The 24,590-nt window shown below is 38.0% G+C and overlaps 1 protein-coding gene across 1 annotated transcript; it reads right to left on the reverse strand.

Moving 5' to 3' along the window:
- Positions 1–23,458: 23,458 nt before the first annotated feature.
- LOC309436050 (UPF0500 protein C1orf216-like) lies at positions 23,459–24,271 on the reverse strand (the record flags this gene model as incomplete). Its single annotated transcript, XM_082044907.1, has 1 exon — positions 23,459–24,271. One exon carries the CDS (start codon positions 24,269–24,271, stop codon positions 23,459–23,461), a length of 813 nt encoding a protein of 270 aa, XP_081901033.1.
- Positions 24,272–24,590: the final 319 nt, after the last annotated feature.

Consider the following 24,590-nt stretch of genomic DNA (forward strand, 5'->3'; position numbering starts at 1 on the left):
AGAAAAGAGGACTAAATTTTCTGAAAATATTAAGCTGGTATTACAGATAGATTATCCAGCTCATGAATTTACTGCGGAGATTCTGTCTCTTACATCCTGCAGCCATTCAATTTTAGATTTTGGAGTTCTGATCTTAACATTTTCTTCTTTATATACACACATGTGTGTATTTATATCTTTTATATCTCTCTCACTCATCCTCTTTTAATATATATATATATAAAAATATAAATATATAAATAAAGTGGATGAACAAACCTGAGATGAACTCCCCTAGATAAGAAAACTTGGTGTGACAATTTTGGCTAACATTTTCTCGCCTTTTAGCTTGTTTTATTTCTGATTAACACAATTATTTCCCAACTCACTATAATTATTTTTGACTTTGTGTTTTCTAACTATTTTAGTAAGACCTGAACTCTACAAGAAGCCATGGCTATATTAGCATGAGCCAAGATGTTCTCAGGTAAAGGGTATTGTAAACAGGAAAGCTTGGAGAATATGAGGGTAGGGGGTTTGCACCTTCCCTGCTTCAGATGAAAATTACTGTTCTGAAATGTAGCTGAACCTCTGCTTTGAAGTGTCCAAGGGAAAATATTCATACTTTTATTTCACAACTGAGTCCCAGCTTGGCCAAGAAATCAAAAAATGTGCCCCACCACTGCTGGTTTTCAGTATCATCTCTGAATGGGATCTCCCTCTAGATGTGTTCACAGTCCCAGGTTGAGCAAATCCAATTGGAAATACCAGGGGACAGAAAAAGGCAAAAAAATATTTACATTTATTTGATCATTGTTACTTGTGGAAACTGGGCTATAAGCTAGTGCTATTGATTCACAACACTTTCAGACACTCAGTTTACATAACCATGCAAAGTCTGGAGGGTTACTCCATGGTTGTCAGCCTGGAAATCTGGCGAAGATTGACTTGCTTGGTCACTAGCTCAAGCTTCCAACCACAGTCATGTCGTGCCTTCAGATTTTGGATGAAACTAGATTGAGTTGCCGAAAACGACAGACAAGAGGTAACTAAATGTTTTCCAGTCTAAGCAAAAAAAAATATCTAGTTCGAATGGATACACCTTGAAACTTGAACCACGTTTCAGATCTATTCCTATTTTATCTGGTCTCTGCCTGCATGAGACATATGAAAAATGCAGATTCTTACTTCTATTTGCCAAAACAATGCTAATATCATGTCACCAAACATGAACAATTTAAAATAAAAAACACTAAATCTTGGCCTGAACTGGAAAAATCTGCTAAAACTGGTAAGGCTAGCAATAAGGTACGTGGTTGCAGTCACTCAGGCAGTATAATATCACTGATAGCTGGTATACTAAGCACAAAGGTTATGGAGCTCCTCAGGCTTCCAGAATTTATTCTCTACCTATTTTCTTTATTTTCACATGCCAAACGTTAGCTCTTGGAGAAAGAGATCTTCTTTCATTATACATACTTGCAGTTCCTAACACAGTGGAGTCATTCTTCTCAGCTGAATCCTGTGTGTTAGTTCTGTAGATCAAAACACTCCTATGCAATGGAGTCATAAGGAGGCACATGAAGATGCCTCTTCCAGTCTGGTTTTCTGTTGAGTAGCAACAGAGCACCTAAGATTTGACAACAACACAAAAATAACAACACTGCAATTAATTTACCTTTAGTTTTATGGAATATAGAATCCTGCTTAAAAATAAATAGAGGGGCGGTGAGTGGGAAAGACAGTAAAAGCTGTTTTGACAAGATTTGCTATTTGAAACATTTGTCCTTGAACAGACATATCTGTACTAATTTCCTACCATGTCAAATAATGTGCTCAGTTTGAGTCAGATGCTAATGCAAAAAAAGGAGGGGCTGGGGCCTTTCTATGAGCATGTTCATTTGAAAAGGTATTTATTCAGTATATTAAATCAGTTTTCCACTGAGAATGGTTTTGTTCTCAGTGTTTCTCTCACTGAACTGTTTTGGAATCAATGCCTGATCTTGCAGCTTGCCTTCAGAGTCTTCTCCTTAAGGAAATTAAGCATGGAAATTCCTTTTTACGAGCTTTTACTGAAACCACAAGTCTGTATCTGAAATATATACTACTGCAAAATTTTGCCCAAAGCTTTGTCTTGGCTATATAAAGAAATTATAGGTGTGGACCAATTTTTGAATTAGCATGAAAACTGCTTTTATGTGCATATGAGAAAGGCCTTTGAAACATCTTGCCAAAGGCTTTTTTGTCTCCTGGTTGTTATAAGAAAACATGGTTGCCCAAAAGAAAAAACCTGATCATGGTTCCACCTTAATCAGATTCGCAATCGTGTCCTAATGCAATTTGTCCTAATCCATTTCTAAGGAAGACAACCATTTATGATTTGGAAAGACATGTGGGAATAAATGTGGCTATATGGAAATCCCCCGAGTCCTTTATGTACTATATTTTACCAGTTCATAAAAAAAACTAATTGCATTTTAGTGAAGAAGGCATTATAGATGTGATGTATATTCTAATACAAAACCCCTCTACTCGGGTGTCCTACAATCAAACTGCTCAGTTTGCAATATCACAGTGAATGTTATGTCTGTGACTGTTTTTAGAATAATGGTGCCATGCTTAACACATTCTAATACTGATCACACATTTCAGTACACAGCTGAAAATGCTGCTATGCTTGTTTTGGTTGGTAAAATAATGCCTTCTGCTTAGTATGGCAGTAAATCGTCCTTGCAGCAAAATAGATAATTACTTGGTGCCGTAGAATAAATTAATTAATACTTGTGCAAATATCTGTATATTCATCCATACACAAAACCCTGTATAATTATGTCATTAAAATGATGTGATCCAGAAAATGAAGAGAGAGTTCAGTGTGTTCAGAAATCTGCTTATACATATCTACCCCACCCTGTCCACATGCATATTGTGAAGTAAAGAGTGGGATGGGAAAGGGTACAAGAAAACCCTTAAGAAAAGACTTAGCTTTATACGTATGAGTTGTCCCATTGGAATTGTGTGAACAAAGTTAACCATAAGTGTTTTGAGGACCGGGGTCCTAAAATAATAGAGCAGAGTTCCAAATGTAAAATGGATGAGGTTTATTTGCACTGAAATTCTTTCATGTGCTATTTCCCTCCATACACACATTAAAATATTATAAATGTTATTGTTAGGAAAAAAATTGCTATAAACACTAGTGACTAAAATGAATGGCATAAAACTGAGGCAGGTCAGCAGTGTAAATAATCAGAGTCTTTCTATTTACCCATTTGTAATAATTAGGAGATCACGTAACTCATGAACTCATAATTATCCGACATTTCATCATTTGTTTTCTTCTTGAAAAGTTTGGGAGGGAATGTTTTTCTTTTGCACACTCACATCTGTGGATGATCATTTGCTCTTTAGCTGGTGAAAACTGAGATCCCAATTCAAAGCTTACAATCTTACCTATCCTTTTTATCAGGTGATTGGTTTCATGCAGTGGAAAAGTTGCTGCTTATGAAGAAACAGTGGTTTTGCATGCACCCACAAAGGAGATTTTTTTATTCTATTGCCTGATGAAAAATAGAGCTCTGCTGAAGTCAAAGTTTTGTTTTATACAGGATTGTCAGACAGAAAAATTTGGCCCTATTCCAAACTGAAGCAAAACCTAAAATAGTGGAGTTGCCTCTGCAGGAAAATTCCATTACTTGTTCAAAACAGGTTGTCCTTATTTTGTGCAGCTATAATATTAAATAAGATAAACAAAAAAAAAAAAAAAAAACCAAAACAAAAAAAAAAAAAGTGAAAGGCTTTAGAAATCTGTTTGAATCCAAAATGTCAAAGTAATATTTCAATATGTAATTATTTAAGATTTCCTGAGTAAAAGTGATATTGCAAAGCATTTCAATGTTTATAAACCTGCATATTTCAAAAGTTTCCTCAAAGTGTCTTAAACCATCTTTAAAAAAAATAATAGAAAATTAAGTGCTTCTTCAGAAGAACATTTGAATGTTATTTTTTCTTTTCTTTTTTTAATTATTTACTTTTAAGCACACAAAAATGCAATATCCACACTTGTTTTTCTAATGATTCTCTATGTAGTACATAATATGACCAAAAATAATTTATTTACCCCTTGAAACCTTATTGTGACTGTCAGAATGAATTTGGCCTTCAGAATATTTCATGCTTTGGCAGTAGCACTGACAATGAGAGATTCGGAACAAACTTCAGGGAGGGGAAAGCTGCATTATAACAACAACTTTACTGGTAGCTTCTGTTGAGAAGGACCATGATTAGATGCCTCCTGATGCATAAGGAGAACCTCAAGTAACTCTTAATAACTGCTGATGTTTAGTTTCCAAGAAAATACAAAGTCTCCAACACATTTACAGTTGAATAGAAAGTGAGACACAATACATTTTTGTTTTGGTGCATGGTGTGAGTACACCTCCAAATTGAAATCCTAATTAATGTATGAACAAAACATTACAGCAACTAAAACCATTTCATTTCAAGATACTAGATATACACACATATACACAAAATGGAATTTGTCGAGGTTTGATTGCGGGGTGACAATAAAGCGTGGCAGATGTATTGTTAGTTCCCTCTCCTCTCCCTCTCCCCTCTTCCCACTAAGGACAGGCAATTGGGAGGGAAAGAAGGACTGCGAGAAGAAAGGTGGAAAAATTAAAAATGTTTTACTAATGCTACTAATAAAACAGAGAAAATAATACAAAATATACAAAATCAATCTTGAAAGTCCCGGCAACTGCTCCAGCAGATGTAGGGCCGGCACCCCAAAGTCCTGGACTGGACTCCGCAGCCAACCAAAACTGGATTCAGTCTGTCATTAGGCATAGGTTCACAGGGACGAGTCGCAAGGTCCTCTCCTAATGTTGGCCATAAGGAAAAAGTGACAAGATCCTCATGATCTCCCACTTTTATATGAAGTATCACGTGAATGGGATGGAATACTTAGTTGGTCAGTTTCAGTTCACTACTTCTCGTGGGATGTACATCCATGCTTATCAGTCGAGTGACCTTGCATACCACTGCTATATCTACCAAAACATGTATCTAGCTTTCAGGAAAGCAGTTAGTAAGAAGACTTTAGTTGACAGGGAAATTCACTAAAAAGAAACTTCTTTTTAACAAAAGCAGGACAGAACTGTTCTTTGATTTTTGTTGTTATTTTTTAGTTTGTTGTGGATTTGTTTGGGTTTTTTTTCTGATTTGGGTCTTGCTTTTATTTGAAAAATCATTTCTCCCCATGTATTTGGTTTCAATGCTTGGCGCATGATTTTTTATGCACATACCACATCACACGTAGGCCTGGACACCATCATTGGTCTAGACAATACCACTGGGCAAACTTTGCAGTCATTGGACAAAAACCCACTTTTTAATGTTGAAGAATATTAGAACTGGTACAGAATTGATGTGTTTTGAGCTGAGGGGCAATCAGCATTCAAAAGTGGCAAAACTAACCAAGTATGAAAACAAACGTGCTCAATTTAAGACATTTCAGAAAGAACTGTTGTTGAAGAATGGACATTCAACACTTTCTGAAATTTTATCCTCTTTATACTGGATATGCAGAAATAAAGGTAGCAAAAATCTTTTTTTCTTTTTTCTTTTTTTTCTAAAAAAATTATTTAATTTTAGATTTATTAAACCTGAAAGTTGCAGACATAGTTTTTGCAAGCTCAGCATGCCCAATATGTAACTTTGAGTACCTTTAACAAGACAAGACTGATTTTCCTATTGGGAAGATTAATTTCTCATTGCTGCTGTTGTATAAGAACAGGCCTGTTTTCCTTTGTAATAAATAAAGCTGAAGTCAACACATGTAACCACCAGTATAATACCTGCATGTTGTGAAACTTGCCTTGACTCAAATCAGTTTAATGGTTTTCCACTGAAAATTCAACATCTGCCAACACCACACAAATCTTGATAACTGATGTCATCATGAACCCATTAAGCCTTGGTTTTTAAGATGTTAGGAAAACAAAGGGTTTATGGAAGACTGCTAACAGAGGGCTAAATCCTGGAGCCCTTATTCAACAGTAGAAATTGTGCCTTAAGTAAGGTGTGAGTAAGAACATCTTAAACCTGGCAGAATGTAAGCATGCTCTTGTTCCACATTAAATTTAATTAGCCAAGTCATTCATGAAAATGACACCATAAGATAGGAAACCTGTCACTGCAAATCACCTGCGTTTGTGCCTTTCGTCACTGAGGCTGATTTGGGAATGACATGTCCTGACACACCAGCTACTGGCTTTGATGTGTCACAGCTGTGATAGTGCTGTAAGGAAAAGCCATTTAAACGAAGTGGGGGGAGGGGGGGGGTGTGGAACTCTGAAGGAGTCAGGCATTTCCCCCTTAAGGATCTGAAACTTCTCAGCAGAGGCCATCCAGAGATACATAAATAAAAAGGTCCTCTTACTAAAATCTTGTAACATGCCTGCAGGATCCGTGTAGCTGTAGCTAGGGGAAAAGCTGTGTAGTGTTGAAACAGCAAAGAGTATCCATCCAGATAAAGGAGGAATTCCATGTTATCTCTAACATCCATACACCTGCAAAACTGATAATGCCTATCCAGCAGTTTGTTTTCTGGGCACAGAAGTGGTTAATCAAAGTCACGGCATAAAACCTGTGGGGGAGGGAAAGTCATTTAATTAATGTGCCAGATATCCTTGCCAAAGCTTTTGCCAAGATTAGGTTCAGATTGTAAGGAAATCTCCAAGAGAAGGATAATTCTCAACACCTGCGGGCACTTTTATTAGCTGCTTGCACAGAATAAAAAACCTTATGTTAAAGTATTTGTCTCTGCTCTACCAAACTGGCCTCACATGCTTTTATCTGGCCATAACCATAAGCAGATTTTAAAGCAGGCTGCAGAAGAGAGTGCTTATGGGCAACTGCTCTGTGGCAAATCCACTTGAATAAAGTAACCTGTGGATGGAAGCAATCATATAAAGCTGCTCAAAAAGGATGCCGTCAAAATTCACTGTCAAGTGTAGGTTCAGGTGCAGAGAGGAGGAAGAAAGTGAGAGAGATTACTGCATCTTTAACACATCTGGAAGCAGCATCATGCCAGATCCAGGTCCTGGCCACCAGGGCAAAACCATTGCTTTGTTAAGGGGAAGAGCAAAATTCCCTGTGAACCTCTAAAGTTTTTCCCCTAAAAAAAACTTAAGTGGTATTTTTTTTGTTTGGTTGCATTTTTTTGTTTGTTTGTATTTTTTGTTGTTGTTATTTGGTTGGTTTGATATTTTTTTTTTCCCCAGAGGCAGTTGATGCTACAACACTGCAGAACAAGGTTCAAAAGTTGAATGCATAACCACAATGCTTTCAAGAAAACACCTGATGCATTTAAAAAAATATTACAATAGATCTATGAAATTATTGTGTTTTGGTACTGCATAATGTAATCCCTCATTATGAGAAATTAAAGTGAATTTAAGGTTTATCTGTTAAAATAATTTGTTTCCACCTGAAATGAACAGTTACAACTGTCTAGTGAAGACTTGTGGAATTGTTACCCTTAATCCAACAATATGCACTTTGAGCACATATAAACACGTAGACACATGGATAGACACATGCAACACAATTTCTGCAACTGTTTGTGGCAGTGAAACCTGAATTCTCAAATGTTCATCATCTAGGCACTTTAAACTGTATCGCTTGAATCTGTTTCATCAATTTGATATCTATTTTTCTGGGGTTCAGAAAACTCCTACCTTTTTTCTAGCTAGACCAGCCAAAGGGCTCTGATTTCCCTTCTTCCAGTGCTAATGAAATAAAAACACTAGTAATTATAAAAAATATCAACGTCTTTGAAAAATACAGTAAAAATCTTTAGATTTTTCAAGAAATAGTCTTGAAAAGTTGCCCTGAGTTTTGGTGGTATTATTTTCGACTTGCATTTTCTTTTTTCTGTCTCAGCTGCACCAGAATAATTTTAAGTAAAACTTTAGTGACAACTCGCAGCTTAGTAATTTCAGGTTTGGATTCTTACCTCTTCACTCATGCTAACTAGTATCTCATTCGGCAAGAGCTTAAGTCACCTAAATGAGTGATGATGATAATGAATAAATGACCAGGAACATCAGGAAAGCTGCAATGAATCTAAAACTTAACTCATCTGTTCTATTTTTTTCCCAGTAAACATCACAAAAACAGTGAATTGCCCTAACTATTGATTATCGTTTACATCAGGTAGGGTTATTTATGGCACTTACCACTTACTGTGCTGGTAATGTAGCATGCTATAAAGTGCTGCATGAGGTAAGGAGAGCAGAGCTATGATAGAGCCCTGCCCTTTTGCAGAGGAACCACAGAATTAGATCTTCATGTCATAACCCAGGGTCATGAAAACAAGTCTTAACGAGGAGTGGCTGAGGGAACTGGGGCTGTTTATCCTGAAGAAGAGGAGGCTGAGGAGAGACCTGATTGCTGTCTGCAACTACCTGAAAGGAGGTCATAGTATGGAGGGTGTTGGTCTCTTCTCCCAAATAACAAGTGATAAGACAAGAGGAAACAGCCTCAAGTTGTGCCAGGGAAGGTTCGTATTGGCTATTAGAAAACATTTCTTCATGGAAAGGGTTGTCAGACATTGGAACAGGCTGCCCAGGGAAGTGGTTGAATCATCATCCCTGGAGGTGTTTAAAATATATGTAGCTGAGGATCTTGGGGACATGGTTTAAGGGTGGACTTGGCTGTGTTAGGTTAATGGTTGGACTCAATGATCTTATAGGTCTTTTCCAACCAAAACAATTCTATGATTCTATGACCCTAAAATTCAGGAAGCAAGGCCCTCTCACAGCCTTTGAGAATATTGCAACTCATCTAGTAGCTGACACAGCAAAGCGACTCCTGAGCAAATCTATCAGTTCAGAGCTGATAATAGTTTCTTAACTTTCAGAAAGCTGAATATAGCCTTGATTACAACTCACTGTGCACACTTTATACACCATAAATCTAGAACTATGGTTAGCTTCTACAAAGCAGATCAAGAAAAAAAAAAAGTATTAAAGTATTTCTAAAGGTATTCATGCTTGTACAGGAAGGTAAAAGTGCCATTAGGGCTTTTACACTATACACTATTACACTTCCTAATTTTCTGAGTCACAAGAAAAAGAGAAATCCAGTACTTTCAGTTTATTGGTTCTCTTCACACTCCAAATTCAAGGTGATGGCCTTCTCCTGCCCTTAAGTTACAACTTATCATTTTAAACCTATCTCCAGGAATTTACTTTGAAAACAGTTGTGAGTATACATTTTGAAGAGCCATTTTTTAAAAGACCCAACCTGACAATGTTTAACACACCATTTTTAGTACAATAAAGATCACAGACAGCTGTGCAGATATCCTTGGTAGCATTGCTGATAGAGGTTTATCTGGATAAGACCTAACTGTTCAACTTGCTACAAGTAATGGAATAAGAAACAGTGCAGACTTCTGTAAAATGTAACTCACTTTTGTGTTTGGTGCAATTTGCTTGGGCCACAGCCCTACAGAGTGTGTACATATAACTTTTACACCTGACTAGTTCCACCAGTTGAGAGACAGTTACTCATGCGTATCACGTTAAATGTGAAAATAAGTGCCCGCAGGATTGGAAGGAGCAACAGAGACGCTGAAAAGACAGCATAATCTTGATGGGCAAATAATAAACATATTCCTACCAAAAAAAAAAAAAAAAAAAAAGAGAGAAGAAAGAAAAAAGTGAACCTGCCATAATAGCTTCATCCGTGTAAATTTGGAGTACATACCACCATGGAGGCTGGCTGCAATCTTTCCAGTGTAACTCAATAACCTGCCATTAAGAGAGTATTCACCTCATGTTCAGTCCTTCAAAGCACTTAAAGGAAAAATGAACTGGAATTAACTTTTATTCCCCTCCCCTGGAAAAAGGGCAGGCATGCCTTATTTGTAAAATTTCATAAACATTAGAAAAAGACTATAAAAAAAAATCTGTGACTGACCTATGGAATGTATTCATAGAGCACTCAGAATGCCTGTTGTTATTTTTCTGTCCACATTCATGCCATTAGACTGTAACTCCTCTTTGATATTGCATTCCTCTCACATAAAAATAAACCAACTGTCCTGTAACATCAAAATTGCAAAGGTCCAAGACCAATGATAAAACTGCTGCTTCTTTATTTCCCTGGGTACTTTCCACCTGCCCCATGGCTAACACTGTATTTCATAACACTTCTGGGTATTTCTGAAAAACCCACAATGCCACCAAAATGACTTCTAAATCTTTTCCTAGAACTGGAGTTCATGAATGGTTGTTAGTTTAGGAGTTACTAATGGGAGCCATTTGACCAAATGCAAACATTGTTTTCTGTTTCATGGGATTGCGCAGAATTTAAGACAACTTAAAACTGAGCCCACAGTTGTTGTTCTTGTATGAGTGTATCAGAGTCTGTCTGAAGACAGGTCCATAAATAAAACATCAAGCCATTTTTTTCTTGTTATTATCCTCATTAGGATAAGATTAGATCACACAGAGGTCACAGTATATGAAAAATTGTGAAGCATTGGATGAGATCCCTTCAATGGAAATAAAACCAGTACTTCCTAAATTCCTTCATGAAACTCAAATAGGTGGTTCACTTGGAAATGGCAAAGCAACTGTCTGAACAAGTATAAGGTGTAATTTGTGAAGAATTTTAGGGTGATTTCCTTCCATTAGTTTTTTAGTAAACCTCCTAACTAAAGCACTGCAACATCTAGATGAAGGAGTATAGGTCCTTGCAACTTTGAAAATGAAAGAATTTTACTTTCTGTGATAAAATGTAAGTTTTTTCCCCTCTTGAATCCCCCTATCCCATTATTTACTTCTGTTTTAATATTGGCCCTTTACAGTAGCAAAAGCCACCCATAAGTTACCAACACACACAGACTAACCAAACCATTAACACTAAATGCAGAGATTCCTAACCTCTACTTCAGTGTTTTCTCTTTCTCTTTAAGATCAGAGAAGACCCTATTTGCCTTCAAGCCTGCCTGGTTTCTTCCAGCCTTATTGGCTCATGTAAAAAAAGAAGATATGACTTCCTGCAGTCCTGGGCTGTAACTCTGCAAGTCAGCTTGGAGATTGTAAAGACTGTGGTGCTTCTCGGGAGGAATATATCTATTTTTTCATTTCTGCAGTGCAAGCAACATCATTAATGTTGCACAAGCAGATATGCGTCACTCTTAGAAATGACTATTTTTCAGAATTGATGCAAAAAATGCAACCTATTGTGATTTGTGTTTTAAAGATGTGTAGCAGAGGCTGATCAGCACTGTGTCCGCAGTCTGGAGGCAAACTCCTGTGCTTATACAGGCAAATTACAGATCTGGATGAACAGCAAGAGCAAGCCCTTCATTCCTGCAGAATTTTCTCTACTGCCATGTCCGGTTATATAAAATATGACATTCAAATGGGGGGAGGGGTGGGCCTAATCCTAGTCCAAGTTACGCATGTCTAATTTCAAAGTTTTATGCTTTGACGCTATCCACATTGAGACAGATACTGCATGTTGCTCACTCTTCTTCCTCTTCACACATGTTTATCGCTGAGATGTAGTTGTACAAAATTGCATTAGAAAGCGGTACTTTGAGAGACTGTATTCCCATTTCCTCCAGTAAAGTACAGTCATACAGACCTTAAAACAGTATAGTTTCTTTTTGTCTTTCCTATTCTTAGAAATGTTGGTTTATAATGGGTTAAAAGTCTGCTGCTAAGCATTGGCCATTTTAAGGTGTATTCTTCTCCCCTGCTGATTTGCCCTCTGACCTTCTGGGGGCCAGGGTGGCTGCAGACTTCATTTTTACTCTATTTCCTGGTCTCTCTCCTGGCTGTGCACTCAATGTTTCCACAGCAGATTAATGACAGCTAATAATATCTGATATATCTGGACATTGCCACATAATGAGTTGCAGTCCCACTGGGTGCCCAAAGTGTCACTACTAACAAATTCACCAGAGCTGCACATAATTAGCATGTAAAGGGAGTGATCATGCAGTAAATCTGGAGGGGAAGATGGATAGCCCATGAGGAAAAAATATAAGGAAAAAATAGTGTTCTTAACACTCATTGGTAAATGTATGTTTCTTGCCATGAATATTTTCTTGATAACAAACTGTGGACAGGTTACCTTTACAGTAACATTATTCCTTCCACGGCTGATAGGCAGAATTTCATTATGCCACTGCTAATGTTACAATATTTCTGCAAAATGTCACCATATGTAAATTAGAAGAGGTTAGGGTTTCTGTCTTGGTTTTCTTTCAAGATGCACTGTCCCTTTCTGCTATGGCCTAATTCGCCCTTCTACAAGTTTACAGACATGCTAACATTGACCCAAACCTTGTAAAATAAAATCAGCACTGGAGGATCTTCCTTCTGAAATGGCCAAATAGGAATGAAGAAACTCAACACCTGACAGACAGAGGAAAAATACAAGAGTAGAAATAAGAAATAAGCTTACTTGGTGAGGTTTTATCCAAAGTATAAACTTTCCTGACACATCAGAAAATAATCAATAAATTAAAATGGGATGCAAGGACAGTGTGAGTTGTGTGACATGATCTGAAGACAGGTCTCTACCTTGTGACCACCTGACTGCCCTTCACATGCTAAGTGCTGCCTACACTCTGGATATGTACAGGCAAAGAGGCTTTCCCAGGAGAAAAGGGGTTGACAAGGAGCAGATGAATTGTCTTGATGGGCTTGAAGACTCTAAATGAGGCAGCTCTGCTCTAGTTTGTCATTCACTCCTCCTTATTAGAAACCACTACTCACCAATGCTAAAGACTTAATTTTGGTTTAAGGTTGTGTCATTTATAGCCCTTTTGCTTGTTTGACATCTGAGTGGGAACACTTGCATTTATGTGACTCCAACTCTGATGTTCATTTGAGAATTGCCCAAAATGTGGTTAATTCAAAATGCAAGTGGCTTTTTTTTTTAATTATTATTTTGCTGAACAGAGAGGCCTTTGGCCCCAAGCACTTCAGCCTTTAAACTGTTCTCGTTTATAAGGCACTATTTCTGTAATTTGAGGAGAGAAAAGTTACCAAGGAAGTCTCACTTCAAAAAACAAACCCAAATCCAACAAACAAACCAAAAATTCTGTCTGTAACACAGACATTTTTCCATTAAAGTAATTATTTTGAGATGTGAAAAATTCATAAGGGTTTATTCTAATATCTGTAGCCACTTTCTGCAGAGGAAACACTTGGCCAGGAGAGCTTTGTAGTCCCCAGGCTGAGGAAGCACCAGCTGACACAGAACCTATATTATATCAAAGGCCGAAATTACCTTTTGTTTCTGATGCTGATGAGTGCTATCAATAAACCTGTTCACTTTTAAGAGTGTGAACTGTTACTCAGCAGTGCCAGGAACTATCTCGGTTATAATACTAGCTGCTGAATTTCTTGCTGGCTCATGAACTGTTAAAGAATCACCTTTTGGAGTCATGTAACTTTAGCTTTTATCCTGTTTTTTTTTTTTAATTAAAAAAAAAAAGTTTCCAAACTGGATGTTGCACAGAAAAGTATAAACCCTAGAGGCTGAAAAACAGTACAGAACTGAGAATTTCTTTAAAAAATCCCACAAGTTTTCAACCTTGGCAATGTCAATCCTATTGTTTTTTTTGAAAGAAAAAAAAAACAATCTTTAAACTCTTCCTGAAAAATAATACCTTTAATTTTAATCTCTTGTTCTATTGCCTTCTCTCTGAAATCCATACGGTAACTCTCAGCACAATTTTTCTTTTCAAGATTCATCTTTTCACATAATTTCCTTAAAAAAAAAAAAAAAAACAAAGAAAAAAAAGAAAAAAAGAAAAAAAACAAACAGGACTGGAAAGCTTATATTGTTTATCTTGTTTTCAATGAAAGAATGAAGCCCACAGACTATCCAGCTCCCACAGGGGCCTTTTTTAATGCAATCTTAATGATAATTAACAGACAGTGATTGATAGCCAGTTCTGAGGTAATAGAAGACACAACTGCGCCACCCTATCCAATTCACTCTTCGTGTTTTTTTTATGAGTCCTCCTTTATTTCTGTATAACATCAAATGAATGATTTGTCCAATTTGAATTCCACATTTAAAGTTCATCAGAAACACATTTGCCAAATTGATCTGTCACCTTGCTGACTGGGATTTCATATCCTCACATTTAATTCTGTGTCAAGTTTAGGAAAGGCAACTACTTTTTCATTGCAAATGCAAGAAAACACTCATATATATTTCCATGTGCTTTGTAGGTTTTGTATTTCTACTGGAAGATGGGCCCCGATGCATTGAGGCCATACAGAATTTTTTAATATGTCCATGTGGAATTTTGTTGAAAGGAACATGATTTTTATTTAGCTTAATTTCAAAATATTGTTGTTAGCACTGTAGACATCTCTAGGGGTATTTTTTATATGCAATGAGCTGGTTTACTACAAAATCACCTTTGCTGAAAATCTCCCAGTCTCACATCCAACTTTGGTCTTGTTAAATCTCACAGCACCCCATACATTATTTAGACTGACTGCATTAAATGAGTGCATTTTATCCTTTATTCTTCATATCCACTGTTTTAAATAACTGTTTCCATTATGCTGGTTGTGTTAGCCTTAAAATTTTATATATATATCATGTCTGTTTTAAAAGCTTTTTGAAGACAACTTTTGCTTTACAAGGGAAATAGTCCAATTTGAAATATTTGTATTATGCAGAATAGCTCATGTTTTAAATTTCTTCATCTGACAGGTGAATTCTCCCTAGTATTTTATCACTTGTTACATTTAAATGATATCATTTTAACTGCTTTTCTGAAAGACTTTCTTTTATTGGTTGAAAGAAAAATAAGTTCTTTTAGACACGCAGCGTTCCCTTTACAGCTTCATTGCCCTTTCAGTGTGTCATTACATATAACAAAATGTACACACAATGCATCCCTTGGGAGTTGAAGCTTATATCATGGTGCAGTACTTTCAGAGTGCTTCATACCATTTGGCACCCTGAGGACATGTGAGGTGACACCATTGATCTCTCAGGAGGGACACCACTGATTTCTTACAGGTCTTGCTGATGAAATTAGTCAATAATTATATTTTGTAAATTCTAGCAGCCTTTTTTTTTTCTTTCTCCCCCCATAAGACAGAGGTTGTGGTAAAACTGCATCTTCCTGGGCCTCAAGGCATGTTCATTTTTTGCTTACCTTTATGCCCTCCTTGAGGAGAGTAAGAAATCAAGTTCAAGCATCTTGTACTGAAGGATCCTTTGCCAAGTCAGGTGCTGCTAATCCCTGACTACTAGGTAAGACTTCCATGGAGGTCTATCAACAAGTCTCAATCACCTGTATAAATTATTGCTTAGGGACAGGAGACATGTCTTTCCACCCAGGGCCTGCCTGCTGTCACTGAAGCATTATTTTCCAATAGAATCAATGATCATTTGACATGGGGGGGCCTTCCAGAATTATGGCAAATAAACCTTCCCCACTATGAGAACAGCTAGTGGCCATGAATCATGCGTTTAGAGAAGATGGGCTATACATAAGTACCTCCTTACTTCAATGATTTTTGAGGAATGCCTTCCTTAAGAATAAGCTGGGAAATATTGGTCTGTGTACAAGAGCACATACTTATGCCTCACACAGAAATGACATGGTCCCACTGCTTCACAAAAAATTGCAAGAAAGTCAAAGGTGATTTTTTTTTTCTTCAACTGAAGGAAAAAACAGCAGCAATAAATGATTTTGTGTCAAAAGAAGACTTCCAAGTCACCTAAAATTAAACATTCGTTTCTCACGGACTGTGAGCAAAGCAAAGAACATGATGCACTGAAGTTGCGACACTGAAGCTGGGACATGCGTTTTTACCCCCCAGCCCTCTGACTGGCCCCTGGATTCAAACCGGTCTTCCTGCTGAAATAAGTTGAACCAAAAACCTCCTGTTCTCCTCAGGAAGGGATCCTGGCCACCAGATAATAATGTATTTCCACCTCTGTGTACAAGGCCAGGGGGAGGAGATCATTATTCTTAATTTCTCCTGTGGAAGCACTGCCACATATTATCACAGACAGCGCAGTAGCCACCCATTTGGAGTCCTGCCTTGACACTGGGCCAAATTCAGCTTTTTTTGCAGAATGAGAAGCAGCACAAATAGGAGAGGCTGATCAATACCACACCACTTTAAAATGTTACAGCAATTCTGACATGCTCTGGGCAAATGGGTGACTTAAGTTCAAAATCCATGAAACAGAGGTACAAAAGCAACTGAACTCTTCCAAGTCTTGACCTCTGTGATGCTGGAAAAGTTGAGGTGACAAGCAGCTCTATCCCCTGCATTACTGAAGTTCAGTATGAATTTCTTTCATCAGAGAAAATTACTGATGAACATGTGTTATTCATGAATGTAACACAAATCAGTGTCTTTCAGCAGGCTTACTCCAAATTTTATGTACATCCAGTTACCACATCTGTATAAGTAACATCAGGGACATATAGTAATGAAAAGAATTATCTGATTATAAATCATCTGGTATCTGACACAACCTGATATCTTCAATACAATCAGGAATCACACGTTGCATCCAGGACTTACTGAGATAAAGATAGTTTTGTATTCTATGGTGCTTGCTGTGTGCAAAATAAAGTCTGAGATAATTTAAAATCTAATGCCATGGTATAAAAGACATACTTAATTTTATGCTGGTGCCCCATTATAAAACAAAATAACAGCTAGACCAATCTTCCAGGTCCCCTGTGTTGACCTATTGCTTGCTCTCAGCAAGGCACAGGTACAAATTTGTGCACTTGCTGATGAACCACCTTTGTGTTTTAATACTTTTACTGCTTCTAGTGGAGTCTCTTAGCTGAAGACTGGATTTACAACAAACTTGGATCAAAATCGATTTGGTGGGTTTCAGGACAGAATCTAATTTACCTGTACAAGTAGTCAGAGCCCATCCTCTACAACAGAATCATGGCTGCTCTCTTTGCTGTTTAAGTCAAGGTTGAACTTTTCCACTCAACTCTTAGGTCCACAGAGCAAGGAAAGATGAAAGAGAAGGAGCTTAATTTCATAGTGTCTTGTATCTTGCTAATTTGGAAGAATATGTTTGAAGATTTGGATCAGGCCTGTTCTCATAGTTCCTACTGCGTGTGCCTGCCATGCAGGCGATGGAAATCCAACCTGCCAGCTATGGATAACCTGGAGGAGATGAAGAAATCTGTGACCCCCGTTTGATTTGAGTGGAGGAGATGTTCCTTCAACTACACGTACTTGAGACAAACCAGAAAACTGAACAACACAAAAATTCCATGTCACCTTCTCTGGAAAGTTTCTTTTCAAAACACAAGTGTTTAACAAAAAACATTTCCTCTTCTTCTAATTTTAGATACAGCTGGAAAAGAGCTCTCCTATTTGAAGCAGGATACTTGCAGGATTGTACAAATGTCTGTTTCAATTAATGGGAACAGAGTTTATTTCTGGAGAAAGACCTACCTCCTTTTGCCCCACTGAGTTTCAGATGAGATTTTCTAATGCAGTTTGAAGGCTGTTATCAGGCAAGCAACCAGCCTCTTTCCAGAGTGGACAAATTAACTGATTAAAAGCCCCACTAGTGTCATGACTCTGTATAGCTAATTCTATTCTTACTGGGCATACTGTTTGGCAAAATACTATCTAGTTAGGTCCAGATGCTCAGGCCTCCCTGTTGTTATACCCATTTGTACAGGCACTGATTAATTTTGAGCCAATGTTACTTCGCCAACACATTATATAGGGGAACTAGAAGAACAGAAAACAGTCCCTACTGAACTTGGTGATTCATCTAAACAAGTTTTGTTTCAGTAAAACAAAATTCGTACCAGTCTGCACCCCAATTATCTCAGACAAATCTGCCATGATTTGTAGTTACATTATTGTTTTAAATTAATCCATCTGTGAATTACAATTGTCTTGTTTAGTCTGGTCTAAAAAAAAAAAGAAATGAGTAAAGCTTTCAGCCATTTATAACAAAAGCAAAATGACTAAAAAGACCTTTTTTTTTTTTTTTTTTTAAGTTTGCATTAATGAGTTCATCCCAAAATATATATGCAATAATATAGGAAATTAAGTTATAAATGTAGGGATGTGCTCCGAGTCACCATAAAAATCTGCATGCAAATGCATAATAATCACAAATCTACATTATTACAATATTAAAAAATACCTACAATTAAATTATCATGTGCAAATAATCATAATGTTATTGGAAACTCAATTATTGTGGCAACCCTTGTCGGGGAATTAGCAAGCTATGGCAAAAGCAAGTCAGACCTGAATTCATCAAATATATATTATCACAATATTACATGTTCACTTCGATTCCATGCAAAGACAAACATCCTCACTCACTAGTATCTGCTCAATGCATTTGTATTATTCATGAACAACTCTGTGATCTATTATACATACAAAACTGATTGTACGCTGCTTGCCGGAGGCTACAATGCAGAGACACAGAATTAATTTTATTATATACACATGCATGATAATTGTGTAGAATTCGGTCAAATATCAAACTCTGCTCCTGTGCTCCATTATTTTATTTTCCAAAAAGAGGTCTAAGGTCAGCAGCAATTTCTCTTTGGTGACAGTGAAACTCTTTGTCATTTAGAGTAGAAAGTTCCTGGGTACTAATGAGCCTGGAGCTGTGATGAATGGTCACACACTCCCTTTCCTCTCCAACCCCCACTCATCAAAGGGAAAATGTAACTTTTATTGAGATTCTCAAGAATTCCTTGCCTCTCACGCACACAGAAGTCACTTTGGGCTGTGGACTTAGAGACTTGATTTGTCAGAGACAGAAGCAACTGTTTTGTTTGTTTTGGAGACTTGGATAAAATTGTCTGAGAAGATGATCAACAGAAATAAGGAAACTTGTTCACAGCTTTAGTTTCATTCCTGTAGAAACTGCTGTTATTTTCAAGACATTTAAGTAAACACTCCAGAAGTATTTTCACGGGACCATCTTCCCTGCTACAAATTTTCATTAAAAGCAAACAACTACTTCCCCCTCTCTTCAACAGCAAAAGAGATTAGGCCTTTTTCCTCGTCTCCCAAATCTTGAAATGTTTTGCCAGAAAGGCAAAGATTAGTACCATTCAAGACACTGTAATTGGTTGAAGACACGGGGAGATAGAAATGCATTAAACTTGAGAAAGGACTTGAGCAAGGTGTTCCACCTCAAAGTCCAGGTTTGGATTCAAATGTAATTAAAAGTCATCAGAACACTCTGCTTCAACATGTTTCAGTTTAGGTAAAATCCAGGTCAGGGGAGTAAGTAGTATGCACAAATTTTGGCAACATTAACTACTGTGAGTCAGCATCAGAGGTGGATATCAACTCCCACGTACTGCAGTTACATCAAGACCCCTTATTGTACATCTAGCCCAATAAATCAGAAGAGTTGTTTTGGGAGAAAAAAGTAGAGAAATGTCCCCTTTAACCATGCAAAAACCTGCCCAGTGTGCCATTCTCCATGCTGCACTAAAAATCAAGCCCCATCTTTCCTTGTAGTCCCCTTCACTCCAACTCTCCATCTACCATTCAGGCTTTTGGCTTTAATGCTCATCTGAATCTCTGAGCTTTAGGGCTGAGGAACATTCACTCCTTGCCCGGTGCATTCGAAGTATGGTCCCATTCAAGCATATACAAAACCTGCTTTTGCATGAGGTGTACCCCAAGGCATTTATATTCTAGATTCATAACATTTCACTAAGTCTACTCACGAGCCAGCGGAGTTCTAAACAACCTCAACTTTAAATCTATCTTTTGTATACTTACATCATGCCCAGAGTCCATAATTTTCATAGTTCTGAAAACAATGTAGGATGATCCACATTTAGTAGTGCATGGCTTGTAAGTTTACCACAAGATCATAAATTTGCTATGATCGGTAAAATCATCACTGTCATAGGGAATGTGATAGATGCAGAAGAAAATATCAGGAAAAAAGAAGTGAAATAATCCCCTGTATAACATGTGGCTTCATCACAAGAGGTAAAAAGTGAACATGTTAAGCTGGGCTGTTTATCTTGGCTGAGTCATAGCCATCAACTACAGAAACAGCAAAAACACATCTCTGACCAGTCTCCAGAACAGCAGTTTCACTAACTGAAATGCTACACAAGACCTGTGAGTTCTTATGTACAGATATAAAATTTCAGTAATTCAAGCTTGTACCTCTCACTAGCACTAAATCCCTGAGGTTTGAGTTCAGATAAAAATACAGATTTTTAAGGAATTTAGTTGAACTTCATGCAAACTACCAAACCTCTTAACTATGTAAGGAGATTGAACAATTTGAGAGGATACACTTTTATTAAATCTGAGACTGTTGCTCTGCCTGGTATGCCTGAAAACACCTCTATGGGTTACTCATGGCATTTTGGCACTTTCTCACTGCCTTTCAACTGCTAAAACACACAAAGAAAGAAACATAGATGTTAAGCCACATTTTCCAAGCTTGTAAAATAAATTAATTTTAAAAATCATGTAGCTGTTAATTGGTTTGCTCTGCTCCAGTTATTAGCAGCCACACTAGAATCACCAGCTAAACAGCAAATTTTTGAAAAGACCAAAGTTATTTCCTCAGTTAACATTTATTTTGCATGTATCCATAAAAGTGCTACATGGAAAGAGTGTGAACACACACAGAACAACTCTTGACTTCATTTTCTTGCCAACTATCAGACAGCATTGCTAATGCACAAATCTTTTGGTATTTAATACTCATAGTCCAGAAGTATCTACTGATGCCAATTGGGATCAAGAAATTTTATTAAGTGTTTGCTGTACAAAACAAACATTGTCACAATTCTGCCACAAAGCACTTAGAGTTGGACAGGCTGAAAACTCAACTATTGCTGCACTGTGTATTATGTGAGAACTATTTTTTGTTATTCTAGTCACCTTTAAATGCAAATTTTACACTACAGGTAGCTCTGTGCAGTAATGGAGGGCATTCCACTTCTTGCAACAAATCCAGGACAATACTCCAGCAGCTACCAAGGCAAAATAGCTACTTTGTCTTACCAGGCCTTTTTTAAAATCTTTTTTGTGCCTATATTTCATTTCAGTGGAAAATTCAATGACATAATAGTATCAATCAAACCGAATTTAATTTAGAAGATAGATAATTATTTTTCAAACAAAAAATATTGGCTGAAATCAACAAGAGTATACATTTTGACTGAAATAATTTGACATTCAGTTTCAAAATTTTTGAGATGTGTCCCTTCTCCAACACTTCTTTCCCCAAGAGAGACAACATGCTTGCATTTGGTTTAACTGAACAGTTACTCTTAACCAATGACCAAAAGGCTTTCCTAGTTCATGAAGTACCAAAAAATAAGAAAAATAATCAAATCTTTGCATGGCCCTATTGGCCACAACCCACCTTCCTTCTTGGGAGGTATATTAAGACAGAAAATGTTACTTTTGAGGTAAGTTTAGGAATTAAGCCTTCTTTGGGAAACCTGCATTACTAAGAGGGAACAGCTTTCCCAAGTCTGAGTGGAGTGCTGGATGGAATCAGATCTCAGGAGTAATGTCTCCTGGTCACATGCGATCCCCGGCTCTCTTCTACAGCCCACTAAAGGCCCCTGGCAACCCACATCCCCCAAATGAGGCAGCAGAGGATGCTTCTTCAAATATCTCCTTGATGCCAAGGATGTTTCTATGGTAATTCTGCATGCAAAGTTACAGGCTCATGCTGCATGTGAGGCTACACCAGGGCCCAAGGAGATGAATGAACCCATCTAAGGTTGTGTATACCCAGGGGGCTGCCATAATTTTGGGTGCGCAGAAATACAGAGATGGAATAATGACAATGTTGTGCTGCACTTCAATTGTTGAATTACTTCAATACCTTGCTCACAGATGTGTGCATGTGAATCTAATCAACCAAACTCCTTGCAGACAGCAGAGATTATTTTGAGATGTTTTTCCTGGCTTCTGCTACAGAAAAAGAAGCACCAGCCTTTCATAACCTCTTGTATAAAGGGATGTGTGTGTGCATACATACACAAACACACACCCTCTGTACATGCACAAAAAAAGCTGAGGATAAAAGGTTTCCTTTCTAGAACACATTTTTCTCAGAAACATATGACTTGTAATAACAGGCTTGGTTTTTCGTAAAGAAAAACACACCAAAAACCAGTTTGATTGTTCATGTACCTAAACATTTACAACAAAAAACAACAGGGGAAAAGGAAAGGTGGCACTATCGGAAATAAATATATGAAGAAAATGAGATTTTTACATATCCCTCTAAATCCTGGAAAAGGAAGCTTTTCAGAATCTTTTCTTTGTCAATTATTTTTTGCTTCAGATCCTAAAACAGCACATTCAACTATTCAATTTCCTGTTCAATAATAGGGACTCACATTGCCTTTTAAAGGCATACAAAAAAGTTGTATCTTTTTGCTTTCATTTTCTTTGTGTGTTTGTTGCATACTGACATCAAATTCCCTGCAGGCATCCTAACCTTGCAATTGGAGACACAGTGCTCTAGGGTTTTCCGTGTGTCTAATACACCTGGATAAAAAGTGCTAATTGTCACCAACTTCCATTAAATGACAGCAGTAAGGCACAAAATATGCTTGATTTGCAGACACTAGTGCTTCTGGGAGTTAGCAGCAGATTAATAATTGTGCAGACCTCAAACATTCCCCTGGCACTGCCAGTCTTGCTTTCCAATGTAATACTAGATTATAAGGCCTTTCTTTTTAGCTTGCTTTCCTAAGGAAATAAGGCTTAGGCAGTTGCACTGTCTCCCTGTGCACGGGTTTAACTCTCCTACCTTCCCACAATAATTTCTGGTCAATCTGAATACATTTTACAGGAAGGCAGAGGTCACAAATGTACAATAGCCTCAGCAGTTTCGTGAAACAGGCAGCTAGTTAGACATAATAAAGCCTGAGCTCAAGTGTTTCAAATATCCTGGTTTTCTAGATTCAGGTATTCTTGGGGGACAAACTCTAATTTTGCTCAAGTTTTGTTAGCTCTGAAAGCAGAAGGCAGATGTGCCATATCACATATTCAGCAGGCAGCAACTCTTGCATCTGACCACCTTTACAGATCAGGTCTCAGACTAGGTTCCCAGTTTCTTTTTTTTTTTTTTTTTTTTTTAACAAACCCATAATCCAAACACCCTATTTCAGCTTGAGGCTTTGAATGCGCACCAAGAGGCAGCTCTTTCACAGGTACAATCTTGCTCTGGTTTCCTTCAGATAAATTCAGTAGCCAACACTTTACCTTCCCAATTCTTCTTGCTCTGCCTCTGCTGCTGTTCCCTCTCTGCTCCCAGCACATGTGGGCACGTACTCTTGGTTATGAGGACACCACCCCTATGGCATGCAAGCAGTTCACTGATGGCTCCGGTGGCATTACAAAGCTCATTTCTGCATGCAGCAACACGATTATGGCGAAGGTGAGGTCGAGGTTGAGCGAATGTGTTTCAACACTTCTTTCTTGGTATTTATTACTGTGCCATAGCACTCCTGCAATCTGGCCTGCTGCTGCTCCAGCTGCTTGTGCAAGCTTCTGATGGAACGCAGCAGCAGAAGCCGTCGGTACATGGCTAGCTGGAGACGGTACTTCTCCTTTTCCTCCTTTTTCCTATTTTCTAAGGTCTCCATTACCTTTGCAGTCTTCATCCAAATCATTTGGCTCAGACTACGAGGGGCTGTATTGCCCTCAGCATTGCTCCCTGCCTGTGTCACATGGGGACCCGTGCACCTGTGGTAGCCCCCGGGGTCAGTCCCAGGCAGGGCAGTGACCTGTGGGGGCTCAATGGCCCCTCTGGGCACCCATGGGACCCCTGGTGCATCCAAACTCAAGTTGTCATCACAGCAGGGGCTTTTGGAGCACGAGGAGGCAACGGCAACAGGCTGCAGGTCACAGACTGCTGGGAGGTACGACAAGCCACCTAGTGATGCATTTACAGCTGTTGTTTGATGCTCAGCCAACCCAGAGGTTGTCCTCTGTGCCTGACCACCACTAACCATCTTTGGGCCAGCAAGGGCTTTTGCCTGGGCCATGGCCTTGCTGGAGAGGATGGACAATCTTTCAGGCACTGCTGAGCTTCCCTTGTCTTCATTAAGGCTGGCTGACAAAGAGCTGGCAGAGCAACCAGAGGATGTTGTTAAAGCATCACGATTCAGAAATGGGTCTCCATTGTTATTTTGGATCTCCTCTTCATCTCTTGGTGTTACACCTACTGTCTCAGCCATTTATTGCATGAGTTACAGAAAGTTTCTGTGGACAAAAGGGAAGTAAGAGGATTTCATTTCCAGATACATACACACAGAAGCCCAGTGCAGAGTGACATTTGAAGAAAGAACCTCTTTTTATATTTAAGCAATGGACCTATTACTTTTCTAATAAAGCACAACCCTTGGGTCACTTCAGGCCATTTTTTGTGATTTGGATTAGATGTTCTTTGAGACACAACATTAATCCAATAATAATTAAAATGATATACTGTACTATTAACATTCTCAAATCTTTAAAGGCAAGTGATCTATCCCTGCAGCACTGGCTGTGCTGACT

Source organism: Streptopelia decaocto (assembly GCF_964273445.1).
Source record: "Streptopelia decaocto genome assembly, chromosome: 2".
NCBI classification, from domain to species: Eukaryota; Metazoa; Chordata; class Aves; order Columbiformes; family Columbidae; genus Streptopelia; species Streptopelia decaocto.